The sequence below is a fragment of the Hippichthys cyanospilos genome, chromosome 8 (genome assembly GCF_059441005.1).
Source record: "Hippichthys cyanospilos isolate Australia breed blue-spotted pipefish chromosome 8, RoL_Hcya_1.0, whole genome shotgun sequence".
Taxonomy (NCBI): Eukaryota; Metazoa; Chordata; class Actinopteri; order Syngnathiformes; family Syngnathidae; genus Hippichthys; species Hippichthys cyanospilos.
Window position 1 is genome coordinate 4960113 of NC_142376.1, and position 19385 is coordinate 4979497.

At 37.7% G+C, this 19385-nt stretch overlaps 1 protein-coding gene across 4 annotated transcripts in view; it reads right to left on the reverse strand.

Moving 5' to 3' along the window:
* LOC148419908 (protocadherin-15-like) overlaps positions 1 to 19385 on the reverse strand; it is a 226850-nt gene that overhangs the window by 14938 nt on the left and 192527 nt on the right. For 3 of the 4 annotated variants that reach the window (XM_088421419.1, XM_088421420.1, XM_088421418.1), the window contains 6 exons: positions 18735 to 18875; positions 9796 to 9923; positions 6949 to 7164; positions 5071 to 5159; positions 2946 to 3122; positions 924 to 1146 (listed from right to left, as the gene is read on the reverse strand). In XM_088421419.1, coding sequence (XP_088277545.1) covers positions 924 to 1146; positions 2946 to 3122; positions 5071 to 5159; positions 6949 to 7164; positions 9796 to 9923; positions 18735 to 18875 — 974 coding nt within the window. Of the gene's footprint in view, positions 1 to 328; positions 338 to 923; positions 1147 to 2945; positions 3123 to 5070; positions 5160 to 6948; positions 7165 to 9795; positions 9924 to 18734; positions 18876 to 19385 lie in introns of those variants that run through there. The other variant, XM_088421421.1, reaches the window with a different exon arrangement.

The following is a 19385-nucleotide window of genomic DNA, read 5'->3' on the forward strand; positions in this document are numbered from 1 at the left end:
CAATCCCATCACCAAAATAAATGCTATCCTAGCAAACACATTCGATATTAAAAAGCATATTAGTGCGTAGGTATTAACATTAATCAGGAAGCTCAGTTGATATTATGTTGATTTACCGTTCGAAACTAATGGGATTTTATGCTTGAAAATAAAGTACTTGGCGAAACACTAACCTGCTAACCCGTACATTATCCCGATACCACTGTGTGTATTTTGTGCAAATCTCAAGCTCTTATAAGCTAATGATTAATTCAGAACACTTGATCTTTTTTTAGCTCTAGAATAAACAAATGAACTTGAAAAATTATGAATGGAAAAAATTACTTACTCCTTGAACCTGGTTTCGAGGATGGCCGGAAGAGAGGAGAGAGAGGAGGTTGACAGAAGTAGGGGGGGGGAACAAAACATGTTATATCATTTGCCATGAGTTTGATTCATCGTTAAAATAAACAAAAAATGGTGGCAGGCAACCAATGTCTAATTATTGTACGTAACGCGTTTCTATGAGAGCGTGTCGGTGACATGTGTGAGAACTACATTTGAATTATGTCCATGACATAACATGGCGTTTTCTTTCAAACATTTTTAAATATACGACTCCAAAACTTCATGTATATTCATCCCGATATTTCTTCGTGATTTGCACATTCAAGCGGGCCATGCTGTTTGTGTGCAACTGTGTGGGGGCGACATGATTAAGTGGCGTGACGACGCGCTGCGACCGTCACAACCGACTGTAGGTATTCATTACAAATGAGCGTTAATTAATTTGCTTTCCCAAAGCGACATTGTGAAGATGAGGCCAGCAGTGTGCAGTCAGCATGTATAATGACCCAAAAAAAAAAAAAAAACAACGAACCACCGAGCAAATAGAGCTTGATCTGAACGTTGTTTCTATTATTTATAACCGGTACGCGTTGTACTCACTGCTTGTAAGTAACCATGACGATGAGGATGGCGGGGATGCAGCAGAGGATGATGATGATAGCGAGCGCGAGGAGAGCCCCCTCCGTGTAGCCCACGGCTTGGGCGGCTTTCTTCACGCTCGCCACGATGTCAGGCGAGCGGATCTCCAGAATTCGGCCACCCTCGCCCAGGTAAGGCTGGAACTCCTTGTTGATTTCCAGAACGTTGCCGTCCAGGAACCTGTAATGAATACCGTGCACGTAAATATTACATAAGATATTTGCAAGGAATCCATGGAGGCAGGATGCTACTGTAACCATGTGTTTTGTTCTCACAGTATTCGTACTATTAGCGTAATAGCAAATATATAGCAACCTAGCTATATATATATATATATATATATATATATATATATATATATATAAATATAAAAATATATTTATAAAAAAAATATATATATATATATATATATATATATATATACATATTCATATATATATATATATACATATTCATATATATATATATATATATATTATATATATATATATATACCCGAGGACTCCCTGTATACATATATATCAGTGCCCCCACCACCCCAAAAATTTGCTGTGAGTGTCACCGATCATTTCACATATGTCGTAATCTCAGTTCATTTCCTTGCGAGATTTACCCCGGTGATGTCGTAAAATAAAACGAGCCTTTTATATCGGTCTCCCCGAGTTATTTGGAAGAATATCCAACGTGTGACAGCAGGGTGAATACGCTGCCACAGTCAGTTAGCATCTTTTGGGTTTTTCGAAAGGTGAATAAATGAGTGCAGATGAAGGTTATTAACTCATCTCCCGTCTGAGGTATTATAATATTCAAAGTGACATATCATATTCATCAAAGCTAAACTCTGTTTTTTAAACTTTTGCATATTATTTAAAAAGGATTGAGGACCTTTTCATACAGTAAATCTGTTTCAGTTCATTGTATTTTATATGTATTTTCCCATATGTTCATCTTTATGATAATTACATCCTGAAATTTGCAGATATTTAAGTTTGCTTTTCAATGTCATGAATCCTGGATTTGAAAAACCTGTTCCTGATTCCGGCAGAAGCTCTACAGTATGCACTGTAAATGAAAAAAAAAAAAAAAGTTCGAGCTCAACACTGTCTCCAACTGCCAACCAAGGACCTGTTTTCCCCTGATAGGCACAAAAATGTCTTGTAAACACTTTCTGTTTGCTCTGCTAGAATGCAAGCGTGGTCCCAAAAAAAAACAAACAAAAAAAGACACACACACACACAATCACGCTGTGCCACACAGACGCTGGGAACACTGGGCCAATCTTTTGACTGATACACTAAGAAAACAACGGAAATATATTGCTGGTTTTATTATAAAACAGTAGCAGTGAGAGAAGAAAAATAATGGGGCCGATATTTTTGCTGGACTATATTACGGGTTTGAAATATAGCAAATGACAGTCATTAGCAGGGAGGAAAATTCTATCGAGAGAGCTGCATTAATGTCAAAAATAAATGAATTACTGTCATTGCTTGTTTTCAGGGGAAAAATTGAGAGCCATTTAGAAACCCGACCTGAAACTAATGCACTAAGGACAAATTATAACATGAAAAATAATAACATGATTTTGTTACACAACATTTATCATTGTTTTCCCCTACTAATTCCTGTGTGATAGATGGACCTCGTAGGAGAACACAATATCCAAATGATCATAAACCTTATTTTTGGATTAGGTTGTTACAGTTGAGTGACAGTGATTTTAAACGGAAATATCATGGAAAATTATGTTTGTCAACTTGTGGAATGCATGTACTGCAACAGTGCTGTCCATGAACAGGCAAATGTTTTGAACAATATTAGAAGTTGGCCTCAGCCATGGAACGGCAGGTGTGTAGATTAACAAATTAAAAAAGGCTTACTGGTGAAAAAAGCAAGGCAAGCATGAATCTTGTCAGAAAGGTTAAAACAAGACCATAACCGAAATGCAAAAGGGGCATAAATACACTCAGCCGGCTTACTTGAAAAGCTCCTGGCGCGAAATGGCCCTGTTTGTAAGCGGGTCGATGGCGTACACCATCAGGTCCGATTTGCTGTAGTCCTCCAGCTCGAAGCCGTCGCCGTGGCGCCTCGGCCCGATGGCCTCCACGATCACCTTGGCGCCGGGGATCTGGTCTTGGACGTGCCGCTCCAAGATACTAAAAATGCCAGAATGCAATCAAAAAGCAATCAAGTAATTCCAAAGTTCATCAAACCGCCATTAGCTTCCCGATCAATTTAACCGTTCCTGGCACGGCCTATCCAGCAAATTTGGCAGTGACCCTGCTACGATTAGGGTGTTGACTTTTTAGGGAGGAAATTCGAAGCTTCTCGCAACTGGTCTTTGCCAACGCTGATAAACCGCGCGAGCATCCGGACAAAGGAAAAAGAACAAGGCCGACGCGGTGAGATCTTTGGAATCAACTATTAACACCGATTTGCCTTTCAAATAGCCTCATTAGGCCAAAACTGCGAGTCTCCCGAGCAGCCAACGGATGCTTCGCCGAATGGCTCTCATTAATTAATTTGGACAGGGACGGAAGAGACTGTATTATCCACTCAACCGGGTCATGGACCAAAACCTTCGCTCGCCTGATTGATATTTCTTTAAGAAGAGTCAAGAAGAGTTTGTTTGGTGAGTCGGTGTTATTTCCAGTCATTTTTTCCAGAGTCAAATTTATATGCGGAATTAGTCATCACCTTAAAACTAATACGGCTCGTATCTTTGTGGGTAGAACTGATGGAGAGGGTGAGATTCATTTTTTCGGAGGGGGTGGGATTGGGGGTGTCTTTTCAAACAGGGAAAACAATTAAATGGAAGTCGCACCGGAGGGCAAGCAAATGTTCCGGAAAATAAAATACCGATTGGATATGGGCGGATGTGGCGTTATGATGATGCATCCGGCAAATGATATTTGTGTTTCTTTCGCTAACTTGTTACGCGGTAACTTTGCTTCTTGTAAAATTAGGGTAGTGATTAAGTCACAATGCAATTTGAATTTATAATTCATGTCATTAGTGTGATAATAGTTTGGTGTCACTACTGGAGGCGGCGTTGAATTATTCTGAAAAACAAAGTCAACTCGAGAAAGTTGAGCTATATGCACTAGCCGAGCCACAAAACAGGAGTTCGGAACATTCAAAAATGGATTTTACCAATCTATTAGAAAAATATATTAAATTTTACCCATTTATTATAAAGGTGAGTTTGATGACTTATTGCGTTTTGTGTAAAGATCTAGCATACATATTTTTTGCCGATACAAAATGTCACATATGCCATATGAGAATTTGGTTTTTGTTTGTCATAGCTTCTGAGTATATCTGTTTATGTAAGATAATTTCATAATTTTGTACGTGCTAGATGTGTGGTGTTGGTCATAAATAGCCGTAAGATCATAATTTTAATCTTTAGCGTTATCGGACAATAATCGAACAATTTGTGTCATCGCTCTTGTTCCTCATTGTTGCTATGATTCGGTTGAGGCTAGCAATGAACGAGATTAGCCTATAGCTTTAAACTTCAGGCGGAAGAGCAAAGGAAAAAAAAAAAAACATTTCAGAATTCCCTCACTCGCCGCGCTGATCATAAGTCAGATTTTTATAAAATTTGCTAAGTATACCCAAAACGATATCTTTTTTAACATTAACAGAAGAAAAAAAATCTATATAAATGAACTTACAACAACTCTTAACTGTTTTTTGTTTTTTTTTAACAATGTTTATACAGGTTACAGGTTAGTCCAAAACCGAAAAAAATAACAAAATCGCTAGTCATTATTTTATTGCAATTGCACTTCACATGGCAAAAATAAAGCCTTTTCCCTGGGGTCGGGGGTCATATGAGTGAACACAACATTTTGGAGTAGACCAACAGAAATCAGTGCATTACTTAATATCTTACCTTAAGAATGGTCCTTTGTCTCATTTTTATCAAATGATTAATGACTACAAGTTTAATGACTTCTTGTAGTTATTCCCCAAACCTCAACACAATATTGTAAATATGGCAGAACCAGGTAAGTGAAATTAGATAATTCCCCGTTGTACACCTAAATGTATGGAAATCAGCGCATATAGAAAATGAACACAAAAATGCATCCTTACCTTATGAGCTGCTCCCTATTCTCTTCCACCAAAGTGGGCGGGACGGTTGACACAATAACTTGCATGTCCAATGCGTTGACCACAGACACCTGCCAGGTCACAGTAAAAAAAAACAAAAAAACATGGAAATGTCAAAAAAAAGTTCACAATATCATGCACCCTCAAATTGCCGCCTCGTAATATCGAGCGGTCCAGGATTTTCCCTCCCTTGCACCCAAAATTTAATTCTGAGAGCTCCTCCGCAACACTAATAAGAACAAGCGCCTCAGACGACGAACGGTTACAAATAAGTACAACAGCCTGTGGTAAGCAAAACAACAACAAAAATTCACAAATAAATTAAAAGACTAACTACGAAATCTCTTGCTCGATTTCCAAGCAGCTTCTCGCTAGCTTTTTCCCCACATTCTGCCTTGTTAGGAGCTCGTTAGCCTGATGCGTTGTGTCGGAAAAAAAAAAAAAAAAAAGTATGTCTGGGAACTGGGGCAAAGAATAGCGTGATGCGGCGTGTGAGATTATTGAGGAAAAGTGCACACAGGGTTTGAAAGAAAGCCAAACAGACAATTTTCCTGTGCCTATTATTTCATCCCATGCACGGCGCAGATTGTCCCGCTGACCTTAACGCAAAACAGCAGGTGGAATGTTCTTTGTTTGAGCTTTTCCAGCCCAGACAAGGCGCATTAAGTCTAATCTATAGAAATAGAGAAGTTTCTATAGAAGCTAGCGCTGCCGAGATAAAAGGAAGCCAAAGCAACATATTTTTGAAATGTCAAGTGGTTTACAGCTAAGCAAGTTCAAACTGAGAAGAGGAATGTTGGCAGAACATCCATTGGCATAGACCAATTTGTCAAAAATAGTGAAGTAGCCGAAAAAAAATGAGGTTAAGTGCTTTTGAGTTGTCTCCATTCGACCTAAGAAAGTAGATTATTATAACTTTTTTTTTTTACTTTGTATTCATTGTATTTTTTAGGACCAATTGATATTTGGGTATAGGGCAATAGAATTGGACCACTTGGTGATTTAAAAAATTATATTTTTGCTTTTTGTTTGTGTTATGTTCTCTGGTTTTGTAGAGTTTTCTGTTATTTTCGGTTATAGATGTTTACTACAGCCACCCCCGGGGTTACGGCGTCACTGGCTTACGTTTTTTCACGTTTAAGGGCATCAACGACTGCCATGACCTGTGGGGCTGGCTGTGTTTATGTTGTTTTGCCTCCCTCTTCAGGCGATTTTAGGTAATTGCTCTTATTCTCCGTTGGCGTCAAACTGCCTGCGCTGAAACGCTTCACTAACATGCTGATCTGCTATTGGGCGATGTCACGGTGTCATTAAGATGCTAACACCCTCAAGACTTGATCTCGTGTGAGTGCTTACAATATCTTATTTATTGTGCATTTTCGTGCTTAATTCAAACTTTAATTTGCTAGCCATGGGTCCGGAAATTGCTAGTAATGTTAAAGGGAGAAGTAGAAAATGATTACTATGGAAAAGAAGCAGGAGATAATCAAGAAATACAAAGCTAGGCTAGGCTATGCTAGCCTTGCTAGGGATTATGGCCATAAGTAGCTCAAGTCAACATCACACAAAGGTAAATAAAATATAATTTTTCCTTTATATTTTTTATTTAAGATGTATATTACATACAATATATAATAATAACATATATCATATACATGTAGCACTTACTGTACTAATTTTAATATGTATATACAATTTTAATGGTTTTATTTGGGGGTTTATACGCATTAGCTAATTTTTGTTTGCCTATATATGTTGAGTTTTGCTCGTCAGTATAAAGGAATATTGTGACCCATGTCGTGATGAAACCAAAAGCTATATGAGCAAATGCATGAAGTATTTCTCAAGGTGGAGACTCACCACCACGTCAGCGCTGCTGCTCAGACCCTCGCCGTAGTCGTCAGTGGCGATGACCTCAAAACTGAAGTAAGACCGCCGCATGTTCCGGAACATGATGGCCGATTTGATGACGCCGGTGTACGTCTCGATAACGAAGCTGTCCTGGCCTTCTGCCGTCGGCGGGATGATGAGACGGTACGCCATTGCGCTAAAATTGCCCGTGTCTTGATCTGTAGCCTGGAATTAATGAATACATCAATAAAATCAACTTATTATTTTCTTCATGTGTTAAACCATTCAAAAAATTCAATTGTAAGCTTAAAAATAACTTTAATTGACTTATTGGACCTATGGGCAATATAACACTTTATAACACTGTATAATGGCAATTTAAATTGTAACTTCATTTACAGTTTCAGTTAGACAAGGAATTGAATTTTAATTTAATTGTACACTGTGTAACGGATCTGATTTTTTTTTGTTATTTAAATTGTATGTATTGTTTTAAAATAATACCATGTTCCCTCCTTACATCGGAGTTTGGCATCATTTTATGACGGATTTTCAATTATGATAATAACTTTTTCCATTGTAGGTTGACCCATGTTATTATAGTAACGCACATATAAAGCACATATTATCAATATATTTAGATCGTTACTAGATCCTTAATTCACAGGAATTGTTGTGTAGGTAAAAGTTGCTAAATGCCACTAGAATCGTTAGATAGGTATGTAATGAACCACTGGGATGCAATTTCTAGTCATAATTTCGACCATTCCACTGCCATTTTTTCTAAATCCGAGGGACGCATCGTCCCGACGGGAGTTAAAGGGTTAAATCAAAATGTCATTGTTTATTTGGGGGAAATTTTGTGCGACAAAGTCACCAACGGTAACCGTACTTTGTATTGTTATCGGTGAGTACTACGATCGGTATCGGTTTGGAAATAAGTGGTATCAAAGATTTCTTATCATCATGAAGTTCTGCCTCCCGTGATTGAAAATGATCTCGGTGTCTTTACGCGCTTTTTTCCCCCTCTCCGCATTCCATTACCCGCACTTCAAAGTTTCATAATGAGGTAAAAAGTTCAACCCCTGGAAAGCTTTAATTCTGCCGAAAATTGATTGGAATTGTGAAGGCCAAAGGAGCTCCCGGAACGGATTGCATTCCATTTGTGAGGGCGCACTAATTCAATGAGCCGAAGACTTACGGGGCAAACGCTCCGATTATTAATTCCGCGGTATCGTACGACGATGCCTTAATTGAGAAGGGGATGCCGAATCGAAACAAGAATAATTAACAAATACAACTTGAAGCCATTTCATACCAAAAAAGAAGAACGCCTTGGAGTGATGGGGGAGATAATTGCTTTTTCCCCTACGCAGGTGTCGAGGCGATACATTAAGTGGCTGACGGAAGAAGAGTCGCAGCCGCGGGCTCTTGTGTTATCTCCATCTCGCGCAGTTCCACCTGGCTGCCGCAGATTGTTCCAACGGGACTTCTTGTAATAGATTACTCGGAAGCCCGAGTTTCCCCCTTATGATTAAATTCTCCTCATGCATCTTTTCCATCGCTCATTTAGCCCTTGTGCACACACACTTTGCAAACTACGCGTTGCATTTTTTCCCTGAGTTTATAAATGGCGTCATAATTAAAGTGTTCTAATTATTTATTATGTTTTCCTTCAACCACTCCATTTTTTTCAGTGAAATCAGTTCAATCCATACATAGAGTATGTAGATTACATTTATTAACACCCAGAATAAAAATTGAAAAATGCTATGGTCTGTCTGTAGCCTGTGAAGTGACGATGACTAAGCGGTCTCTACCGCCACCTACTGTCTCGAGGTGAAACACAAGTCAATAGTTTTCTGTTTGCTGACATAGTTTGACCGCCGCTCAACGGAATGTTGCAAAAATCGCAGGGAAATCGATGTCATAAAACCTATTAAAACCTATTAAAATGCATCGTAAAAATTGTAATTATAATGGTTCCATATGGTCCAAAATTTGGACAATGATTATTTTTGTACACAAAATCTCGCACGTTCAGCTGCAATCACATTGAAACATCAGAATCATCGCGTTTTGAAATTTGAATCATCTGCTAGAAATTCAATTTTTTCCCATTTATGCTGTTATGATATAAAAAAAAAAAAAAAAATCAAAGGAATTTCCATAATTTGTAACATAATGCCACAAGGGTTAAGTGAAAGAGCGTTGAAAAAAAAGTATGGATTAAAAACATCTTCAAAAGAAGCTTCCAATTCGTAGGCAGCCTCCACTCCATTAAGCTAGTCCATCTACTAAATGTGATGGAAAGTGAAAGTGGAGAAAAACCTCGCAGGCACAAAATCCGAGTGGCGACTGAGCTCAAACACAGGCATCAATTCTCGGCCGTGTCGCAAGTGACACTGATAAATAGCAGCAATCTCGTCTTTTTCCCCCCTTGCTATTGATGGAAGAGGGGAAGGAACGAGGGGACCGCGCGGAAGGCCGCAAACACGCCAGATAATAACATTGGAAGGAAGGATGCAGATCGGCACCGTGCAGAGAGAAAGAGTGACGCGTTTTGAAAATTTGAGTCTGAACTTAGATAATGCAGGATTAAAAGATGAAATATTACAAAATCAATGCAATATATACGTGCACCTTTTTTCTCCACTGAAATGAGTAAAAATTCAAATGATCAAATGTGTTTCATTTCAACTGCCATCGTGCTGCTCTTACTGATGTGTGCACCTTGGCCACCAGGGGGCAGTAAATTGCAGTTTAAGACTAGACCAATATTGCAGATTTTGCATTGCACAAATATCAACATTATAACATTACAACAGTGGGGGGCATATCGTATATTTTCCTCACCACTATCTTGAGTACGGAGCTGAAGATCTTGGTGTCCTCCGTCACGCCGCCGATGTAGAGCTTCCTGGTGAAGACAGGATGGTGGTCGTTCTCATCGCGCACCTCCAGGAACACCTTAGCTGTGTTGGCTGTAACAAGACAATCGTGATTTCAAAACATACTTTTTTCATCATAAATAATTGGTTCAGAAAATGGAACGATGGATTCATCAGTCACTCATTGGATTTCTACATGTATGTCTCCAGATTTGCGGTGACTTCTATGTGGCATGTGGAAGTTTTTTCCAGGCTTATACTATGGCCCTCGTTGGGGAAATGGCTCAAGTCTTGTTTTTTTGGGTTTTTTTTTTGCTTCTCCCCTATCGCGTGTTTTTTCTCGGGGGTTCTTGGCGAAACATAAGTCCTCAAGGGCCGCAATCCTGCACTATAAGGTGCACTGTATTATAAGGCGCCTAGAATAGAAGCTACAGTAGTGTCTTTGCTTGCGTTATGCAGCCACTAGATGGAGCTATGCTAAAGGGAATGTGAGCAAAACAATCAGATGTCAGTCAAGGACATTAAGACAATCAAACATGAAGAATGGGGGAAAATACCTGTTGATTACATTAAAAGACCAATCAATGCCAGGGCCAATCAAGAGTTTAAAAGAAAATAATTATGTTTCAATTGAATATTTATATTCAAATCTTTTTGAAATCAAATTGTAACCCCCAAAAAAATACAGTATAATGTTTTTTTTTGGGTTTAAAAACAGTTTCTGGATTCATTTTATGAAATTGTGCTTTCTTCTACAAAATATAAATTGCTTCAATATTGAAGCATATACTGTATAGCATATCAAAATTTCAAACAGCTATATAACTGAAATACAGGGGTAAAAATGGAAGAATTGACATGGTGATGAATTTTTTTATTTTTTCATCCCCCAAAAAAGGAAACTTGCATTTTATGCACTGTACAAGGCGCACCGCATGATAAGGCGCCACAAAAATTAAGGCTTTTAGGTGCACCTTATAGTACGGAAAATACGTTAACTCAATCTGAAGCAGTGGGAAGTTTTTATATACATCAATTTCTGGAATTTTGAAATATTGAAAAAAAAAAAAGAATTAAAAAAAAAAAAAAAAAAGGGGTTTTCCAAACTTTTGACAAGTACTTTTTTGGTCAGTTCCGTAAACTTGTCAAGCGTTTCCAAACTTTTGATTCTCCCAACGCCACCAATTTGCGTAAGTCTTCGGACATCATGACCTGACACATCCGTTTCTCGCTCGCTCGCTGATGGGCCCCACATCGAGCGTCATAAACACATCCGGGGGGATAATCAGAACCGCCGCCGATCGAACGTTACATCATTTGAACTGAAAATGGCGGTGTCACTATCATTTGGCCACGCTCGTCACAATTTCAAATCATTTCCCGTGTCGCACGGCTGGCGGGCATCTCGTTACCGGCAACGTTGTTATGTGATATCGTTTTTTGCTTTTGCAATTATTCAACTATTATCTTAAATCTATTGGGGAGGAAAAGCTGAAATTTTAAGAAAATTAAACGAGATACGGTTTATGAAATTAAAACCAGAAAAGTCGTTATGAGGAGAAAGTTTTAAAACATTTCCAAACTCAAGTTATTTTGAAAAGAAAAGGTGTCATTTTACGTTCATAAAATGGGAATAATCCGGGGAGAAAGTTGCAATTTAATTTCATGAACTAAATTGTCATAAATGAAAACGTCAGTTTTAAGTGGTCACGATATTACAGGGACGTAAATCGGAAAATTTCAAGAAAAATAAAGTTGCGGTATGAAGTCAAATTTGTAAAACCACACAAGCATGAAGTTAGGACACTATGAGGAAAAAGTTGAAATATTACAAAAATAAAGTTATATGTGGAAAAGGTGTAATTTCACGTTCATAAAGTTGTAGTGACAGAGTAAAAGTTGAATGAATTTTAGAAACAAAATTGTTAAATTCGAAAAAAGTCATTTTTTACATTGTCACGGCAATTTTTTACAATTGTAAAATGATTTTTTTTTTAAATATGCATGTTTTTATCAAAGAAAGTGCAATTTTGTCAAATAAATCCAGAAACTGTTTTTGAAAAAACAAAACAATATATTTGAAGGTTTTTGGTTGCAATTTGAATAAAAAATGAAGTTTGACATTTAATTGAATCAAGTTTTTTAACGTAATCAAGAGCTATTTTTCCCCCCATTCTTCAATCGGTACTCTCCACAAATCATCTTCATTTTTAATTTCTGATTATTTTGTTGTCATTCCCTTTAGCGCAGCTCCATCTAGTGGATGCATAATGTAACCGCACCCACTACTGTAGCTTCTATTCTATGCGTCTTATAATGCGGTGAGCCTTATATATGAAAACCATTTTTTTTTAATTGGTTATTTATTGAAGGTGTGCTTTACAATCCCGTGCGCCTTATAGTACAGAAAATACGTTAAGTTTCCATGCGAAAATAACAATTAATTTAGTATGAGAGCTGTTTTTTAGACACTTCTTTAGCTAATCACCTAAAAATAACAAAATAAAAAAAAGACAAATACCTGGGACTGAATGTCCGGATTTAAAAAAAAATACTGTACTGTACTTAATTGCGAAAAACGCATCACGAAGCAGTACAAGTCATTTGCACGTTCAATGGTTCATTTAGCGCTATTTTTGAAAATACTTCTTGAGTAGTCAAAAAGATTGGTGGGAGCCCGCAACGAGGGGCGACGCGCTCTCATCTTAGTTGGAGATCGCTTCTAACGACGTTAGCGCCAGGAGCTCGTTCGGTTTCATCCGACGGCATTAGAGTCAATAATGAGGCCCACTCGCTTTGATCAATGACGATATTACGCGTCCCCCCCCCCCCCCCCCAATAAGCAAATCAGGAAATCAACAATTGAAATTGGCCGAGCAAACAGTAGGGAAGTCGAGTCTCGGTGAGCTCGTGGAAATGATGATGAAATATTATCCGAGGCGACTGGGGGTGGAATTCCAATCAGTCTTGGAAAAGTTCGCGCCGACGAAAACTTTCAACAGGCCATCATTAAAATATGCAAATCGTGCAAAGAAATTTTTGAAGGTCAGCCCAAACTGAAGGAAAACACACAAACACAGCGACACATACAAATTTAATTTGTACTCTGACCAAGCTCATTACTTAATTTACTTGTGCAGAGGTGACTTGAGATATGTTTCTTTTTTAATTAGTGATGGGCGATACGGCCAAAAAATAAAATCTTTTTTTTTTTTCGATTTTAATGCAAGAAATAAAACCAATAACCATTTCAAGGTCTAATTTATTAAAAAAAAATCCTGTGAATTATATTTGGGACATATATTGAAAAAAAAATATATCTATATCTATTGATCTCTCTCTCTCTAATATTTAATATTATTATTCATATAAAATTAATACCTTTAAACACACATTTTTCTACTTGCTGTCGACTGTAAATGACATCATGGTTTATGGAACAAAAAATGTGATTGGTCGTGAACCAGAGGCTTCAGTGCGAGTGATGTCATCTTTAGTCGACGGCAAGTAAAAACGCATGTCTTTGTATTCATCGTATGCGGAACGTAAATTCGCAATCGAGTTAACTCCTTCAATCCCAAAGACGTAATTTTACGTTTTAAAGAGTCCAGACATTCGGGTATTTATTTAGATTTTTTTCAAATATTTTAAACTGTTAAGCTTAAAAAGTGTCTTAGACTAGCTGGGACTCAATGACTGGTACTCTTTCTTGACTAAAAAAATAACTTTTTTAATGCTAAAAATGGCTTCATAAGTAACTCATTCAATTCCAAAGACATATTTTTACGATTTTTAAGTTTTTGACTAAAAAATAAGCCTAAAAACGTCTTGCACTGAATAAAATAGAAACTAAAATAATGTTACTTTAAGTTACTTTTGTACCCAATGTAAATAGTTATATTAGTACTTTAATAATAAGCTACTTCGGTACGAAAGTACTAGTTGAAAAACCTAATTGATTTATTAAATTATATATATATATATATATATATATATATATATATATATATATATATATATAAATCAGTTACTTAGTTAATACTGTACCTAATGTAAACATGTTTACATTAAAGCATCCTGCATTCTGATGTAGTTGTTTTTTTTTTTTTTAAATCTATTTCATTTGATTTATTGCCCACCTCTTTAAATTTAGAATAAATGAAGTTATTTAACCACCACACAATGGCTAGTAGCCCGAGCACTCATAAATCAAGGTACCATTGCATGATCACTTACCTAAATGTGTACAAAAGCAAAAATCTCTTAACCTGGAGGTTACGGAGACAAAGAAAGAAAGAAAAAAAAAACAACGCCATATCCCATTTGTCTTTTTCTGGCATGCAAAAGTGTAAAGTCATGTTGCATTGGAGCGCCAGGGGATTTGGACGCACACCGACTGCACATCAGATTACAGCCACAAAAGCTGTGAGACAGAGAGCAAGGACCCTCGGGGACGATTTCCAACCTGTCCTCATCAGGATTTGGTGTGGAAATGATGCACTATCCAGCAACATGGGATTTATAGGACTGGATTTAAAGCCCACGTGAAGCTCACCTAAACAGCAGTAAAAAGTCCTGTCACAGCAGTAAACAAATTGCATTAAAACTGCAGTGTTCACCACTACTTGGCAGTCACCGGCCTGCTCCATGTTATTGCTATTGACAGGTCTCCACTGGAACCATTTCAAATAGAGGGGAGGATGAGTGGTAGTAAACACTGGGTAACAACTGTATTTATGATAAAAATACTGAATCAAATACTGTTTAAAACAAACTTTTGTTGGGCACAGAATGCTTCAACTAAATATAACACTAGCTAGCAATGGCCCCTGTTAAGCTCAGCCTTTTAAATCAATCAAATTCATCAAAATAACATGCTAACAATTTGAACAGTGTAGCTAATCATATCAATGGCAGTTGCTAACAACAGCAGCCGTTTATGCCATCAAAACAACATGCCAACAATATGAACAGACAAGCTAATGATAGCAGTCGAACTAGCTAGCAACAACTCAGAATTTGATGCCATCAAAACATTTAAACTATGTGAGCAGACATGCTAATTACCTTATTAGGAAAATGCCATTTGCTAGGAACAGCCCCGCCTTTTATGCCATCAAAATAACATGCTAACTACATGAGTATAGTAGATAATTAGCTAATGGTCAGCTGTGGTTTTTTTTAAAGTGCTTAACAAATAAAGTTGGATTGGACAATGAGAGTAATGGCACTTGCTAACAATAGCTCAGCTTTTTTATGCCATCAAAACAAAATGCTAACAATGGGAGCAGACTAGCAAATGATGGCAATGTCACTATCTAGCTATAATTCAACCTTTATGCCAGCAAAACAACATACCGACAATATGAATGGACAAGCTAATGATAGCAGTCAAACTAAGCTAGCAACCACTCAGAATTTGATGCCATCAAAACAACATTTAAACTATGTGAGCAGACATGCTAATTACCTTATTAGGAAAATGACATTTGGTAGAAACAGCTCCGCCTTTTATGCCATCAAAATAACATGCTAACTATATGAGCGAGCGTAGTAGATAATTAGCTGAGAGTGATGGTGCTTGCTAACAATAGCTCAGCTTTTTATGCCATCAAAACAAAATGCTAACAATGGGAGCAGACTAGCAAGTGATAGCAATGACACTATCTAGCTATAATTCAACCTTTATGCCATCAAAACAACATACCGACAATATGAACAGACAAGCTAATGATAGCAGTCAAACTAAGCTAGCAACAACACAGAATTTGATGCCATCAAAACAACATTTGAACTATGTGAGCAGACAAGCTAAGTACCTTATTAGGGAATTGACATTTGCCAGGAGCAGTTCAACCTTTTTTGCCATAAAAAAAAAACATGCTAACTATATGAGCAGAGTAGATAATTAGCTAATGATAGTGGTACTTGCTAACAATACCTCAGCTTTTTATGCCATCGAAACAAAATGCTAGCAATGTGAGCAGACTAGGCACTAGCTGTCAACAGTCATTTATGCCCTTAAACATGCTAAATATGTGCGCAGACTAGCTAAAAATCGCAATGGCCCTAGCTAGCAACAAACGCCATAAAAACAAAATGCTAAAAAAGTGCATGGACAAGCTCATCATAGCATTGACATTTGTCAGGAACAGCTCAGCCAAGCATTTTATGCCATCAAAATAACATGCTAACTCTATGAGCAGAGAAGCTAATTAGCTAATGATAGTGGCAGCACTTGCTAACAATAGCACTGTGATGGTGCTTGCTAGCAATGGCTCAGCCTTTTATGCCATCACAACAGCATGCTAACAATGTGAGCAGCCTAGCTAATAGCTAATAAGCTTGTCACAGTTCTGGTTATTTTTGTAGTGCTTTTTGGTTCATATTTCAATTCCACCTCAAACATTAAATCCCCAAAGCATGTGTGCCTCTTTTGGAAAAAAAAAGTAGAACACTTATTGACAAAAAAATATTGAAAAAAAAAAAAGTACAAATAATATAGAAATAATCATGTTAAATTGTGTTTGATTTCGATTCTAGAGAAAAAAAAAACAGAGCGTGCCCCCCATGCTGCGACAACCTTTTTGAAATTGTTTATTGCATTCCTCAACCTGTTTAAACTTTGAGTGTTTATTGATCAAATATATATCAAAGAAGAATCTCCACCAAATTGATTTGCGTGTCTTGCTTTTGATGTGTTCCACGCGACGTGTTTTTTTTCCCTTTTTCCCTCACCATTTTTTTTACCCTGAAAAACTAACTTCTCCAAAACTACAACTAACATGTTAAGATGTGTTTTAAAATTCGTATATCTCAGTTCTCTCGCTGCGTTCATTGACGAGACAGGAAAAGTGCCTTCTTTGAAAGATCTTTCTGAAAGGGCGAGAAAAAAAAATACTGCTCATTTCAACTCAAAGTCATTCACGAGAAAAAAGAAACGTTAGCTAACGTCTGATCATTTTTGTATTAATGTGGGCGTTTGATGATGCTTTGCCAACAGAGGACAAAATGTCAGCCAACATATCTCGAATGTGAAAGCCTTTAACTTTGACTCCGTCAGATGAGACGCGCGGATCCGCCGAGCCGTTGATCTCGCGTCTATCATTCGCTTGATTAGAGTTAGCGAGATAAAAAGCAACGTACGCTAGGTCATCGATTATTCATCGGGAAACGTTTGTTCGGAAGACTTCCTTGGTTATTAGCTTTCATCAGCCGGCTGTAAACCGGTTTTATGGATTCCGGTAAAATACTGACGTCAAGGAGGAGGACGGCCTCAAGGTTCCGGCGTTCTTCAGATGATCTCGTGACGGCGAAGTCTACTTTGACGATTGACGGAAGGGAAATAAACAGGGAGTCCAACTCCATGATTTGAAAGCCGACGCTTGCTTGAAATTCTTAAATTAGCCAATATGTATGCATAGCGGGTGAACAAAGGCAGCAGACTGACGAGCCGTCATCAAAGGCGCTTTTCGAGAAGCAGCTGTCGGAACGGACTGGGAAAAAAAGCTGTCAAATATGTGATTTGTCTGCCTAAACTGGTTAGTTTGAAGCCAAATAAAACCCAACAGGTAATCATGTCAGACAGAAGATGTGTCAGCGAAAATGTAATCCGTATTTTGTCTGAGGGCCGGCACGTTTTGATCAAATTTGACAGAAAGAGGCTGCGTCTGTTTGATTGTCACTATTTTACCAAAAAAAAAAAAAACACGGACTAACCCCTGGGTGTCAAGGGTCATATGGACCCCTAATGTAACCTTTGCTAGCAAGTAAACTCCATTTTTAAGCATTTAGGAATGAACGCACGTTGCTGATTTGAACCTCAAACTATTTGGACGATATATAGTCATTTTTAAGCTCCTAGTGTTTTCTTTATTTATTTACGATGTTTTTTGTTTGTTGTCGAAATCAGTGGCCCAAATTGGGTCAAAATTTACATTGAGGGGTTAAATAAATTACACTCTCAAACCGTTGGGTCAAAATTAACCCAAATTGGGTCCAAAATGGACAGACCAAACCTATTGGGTAAAATAATGGTGTATAAAGATGAGTTGGGCCCTTTTTGACCCGATTTGTGTATTTTTAGAGCCGTTATTTTGAAAGAGTGTAAAACATGTAAGGTTAAATAAATTCTACTATGAAACAGTTGGGCCCAAAATATCCCAGGTTTGTTCTTAAATAGACTGACCAAACCTTTGGTTTAATATTAACTTATTAAGTTGTGTTGGTCCCTTACTGACCAGATTTTGGGTTATTTTAGAGCCAACATTTTTTAAGAGTTTAAATAATGTCAGTTTAAATAAATTACACTCTAAAATAGTCAACAATAATCCAAATCGGGTCCTATTGGACATACTAAACAGGTCTGGGACCCGAGTTCAAATCCACATGTCTCCAGCCTTCCTGTGTGGAGTTTGCATGTTCTCCCCAAGCCCGCGTGGCTATGAGTTAGTGTTAGGGTTAGGCACCAGCAAGAGTTGGGTTAAAATAAAAAAGAAACAAGCCCCAATTTGGATTCAAAATACGCTGACGAAACTTTTTGTTTAAAATTAATATCATTAAGTTGGGTTGGCACCGCCCCTTCGCCCAATTTGGGTAATTTTCGAGCCAACATTTCCTTTAATCACTGGTCATATGGGTAGACTTTGCCGTCAAATAAATTCCATTTGCAGGCATTTTAGAATGAATGCATATTGCCGTTTTGAACCTCTACTCGTTTTGACAATCTCTCGTCATTTTTAGCCTTCTTGTGATATTTTTTGGACTTTTTGTTTGATTTGTCTAGAGCAATAACCCAAATTAGATCAAAATTGACACAGACAAGTTAAATAATGAAAAAAAACAAAAAACAAACTATGGCCACACACAGGTACACAAATACGTTCCCAGAACGGCGTTTCTTACTTTTAGAAGGCACACGCAAGTTGGACATGACAACCAGGAGCGAGTCGGCCTGGACCCTCAGGACGTAGCTGGTCACATTTTCATAGTCCAGCGGCTTGGCGGTGAAGATGACGCCCGTTCTGTTGTTCACACGGAAATGACCTGGAAGCAAACAAGAGCGCAGCCGTGTGAGGCCAACTGAAACGGACAAAACAGAACCAGGCAAAAAAAAAAAAAAAAAACAGGGAAGAGGGAGAAAAAGTGAGAAACACAAAAGCGTTACTTTGCTTGATATTTCTACCCCGAGGTTACCTGAACTTTAGTATTCGTCTTTAAATTTGCAATGTTAACTTTTGGGCTAATACTTGGTGTGAATTTTACGTTACATTACATTTTACATTCTACAACTGGCAGAATGCTCCAAAAATAGACAAGTGGAAAAAAAACAAAACAACAGCAAACAATAAATGCAAACATGTTAAGAAATTGCAAGTCAAGAAAAGGGAAAAAGAATACTATTACAATCATGAAATGGAATATGGCTGGGGGGGAAAGTTGACCATGTCGGGTGTTATGACTTTAAAACCAGGTCCAATGAAAATATCCACCTCGAAGACCACCTCAACAAACATATATATATATATATATATAGAGAGAGAGAGAGAGAGAGAG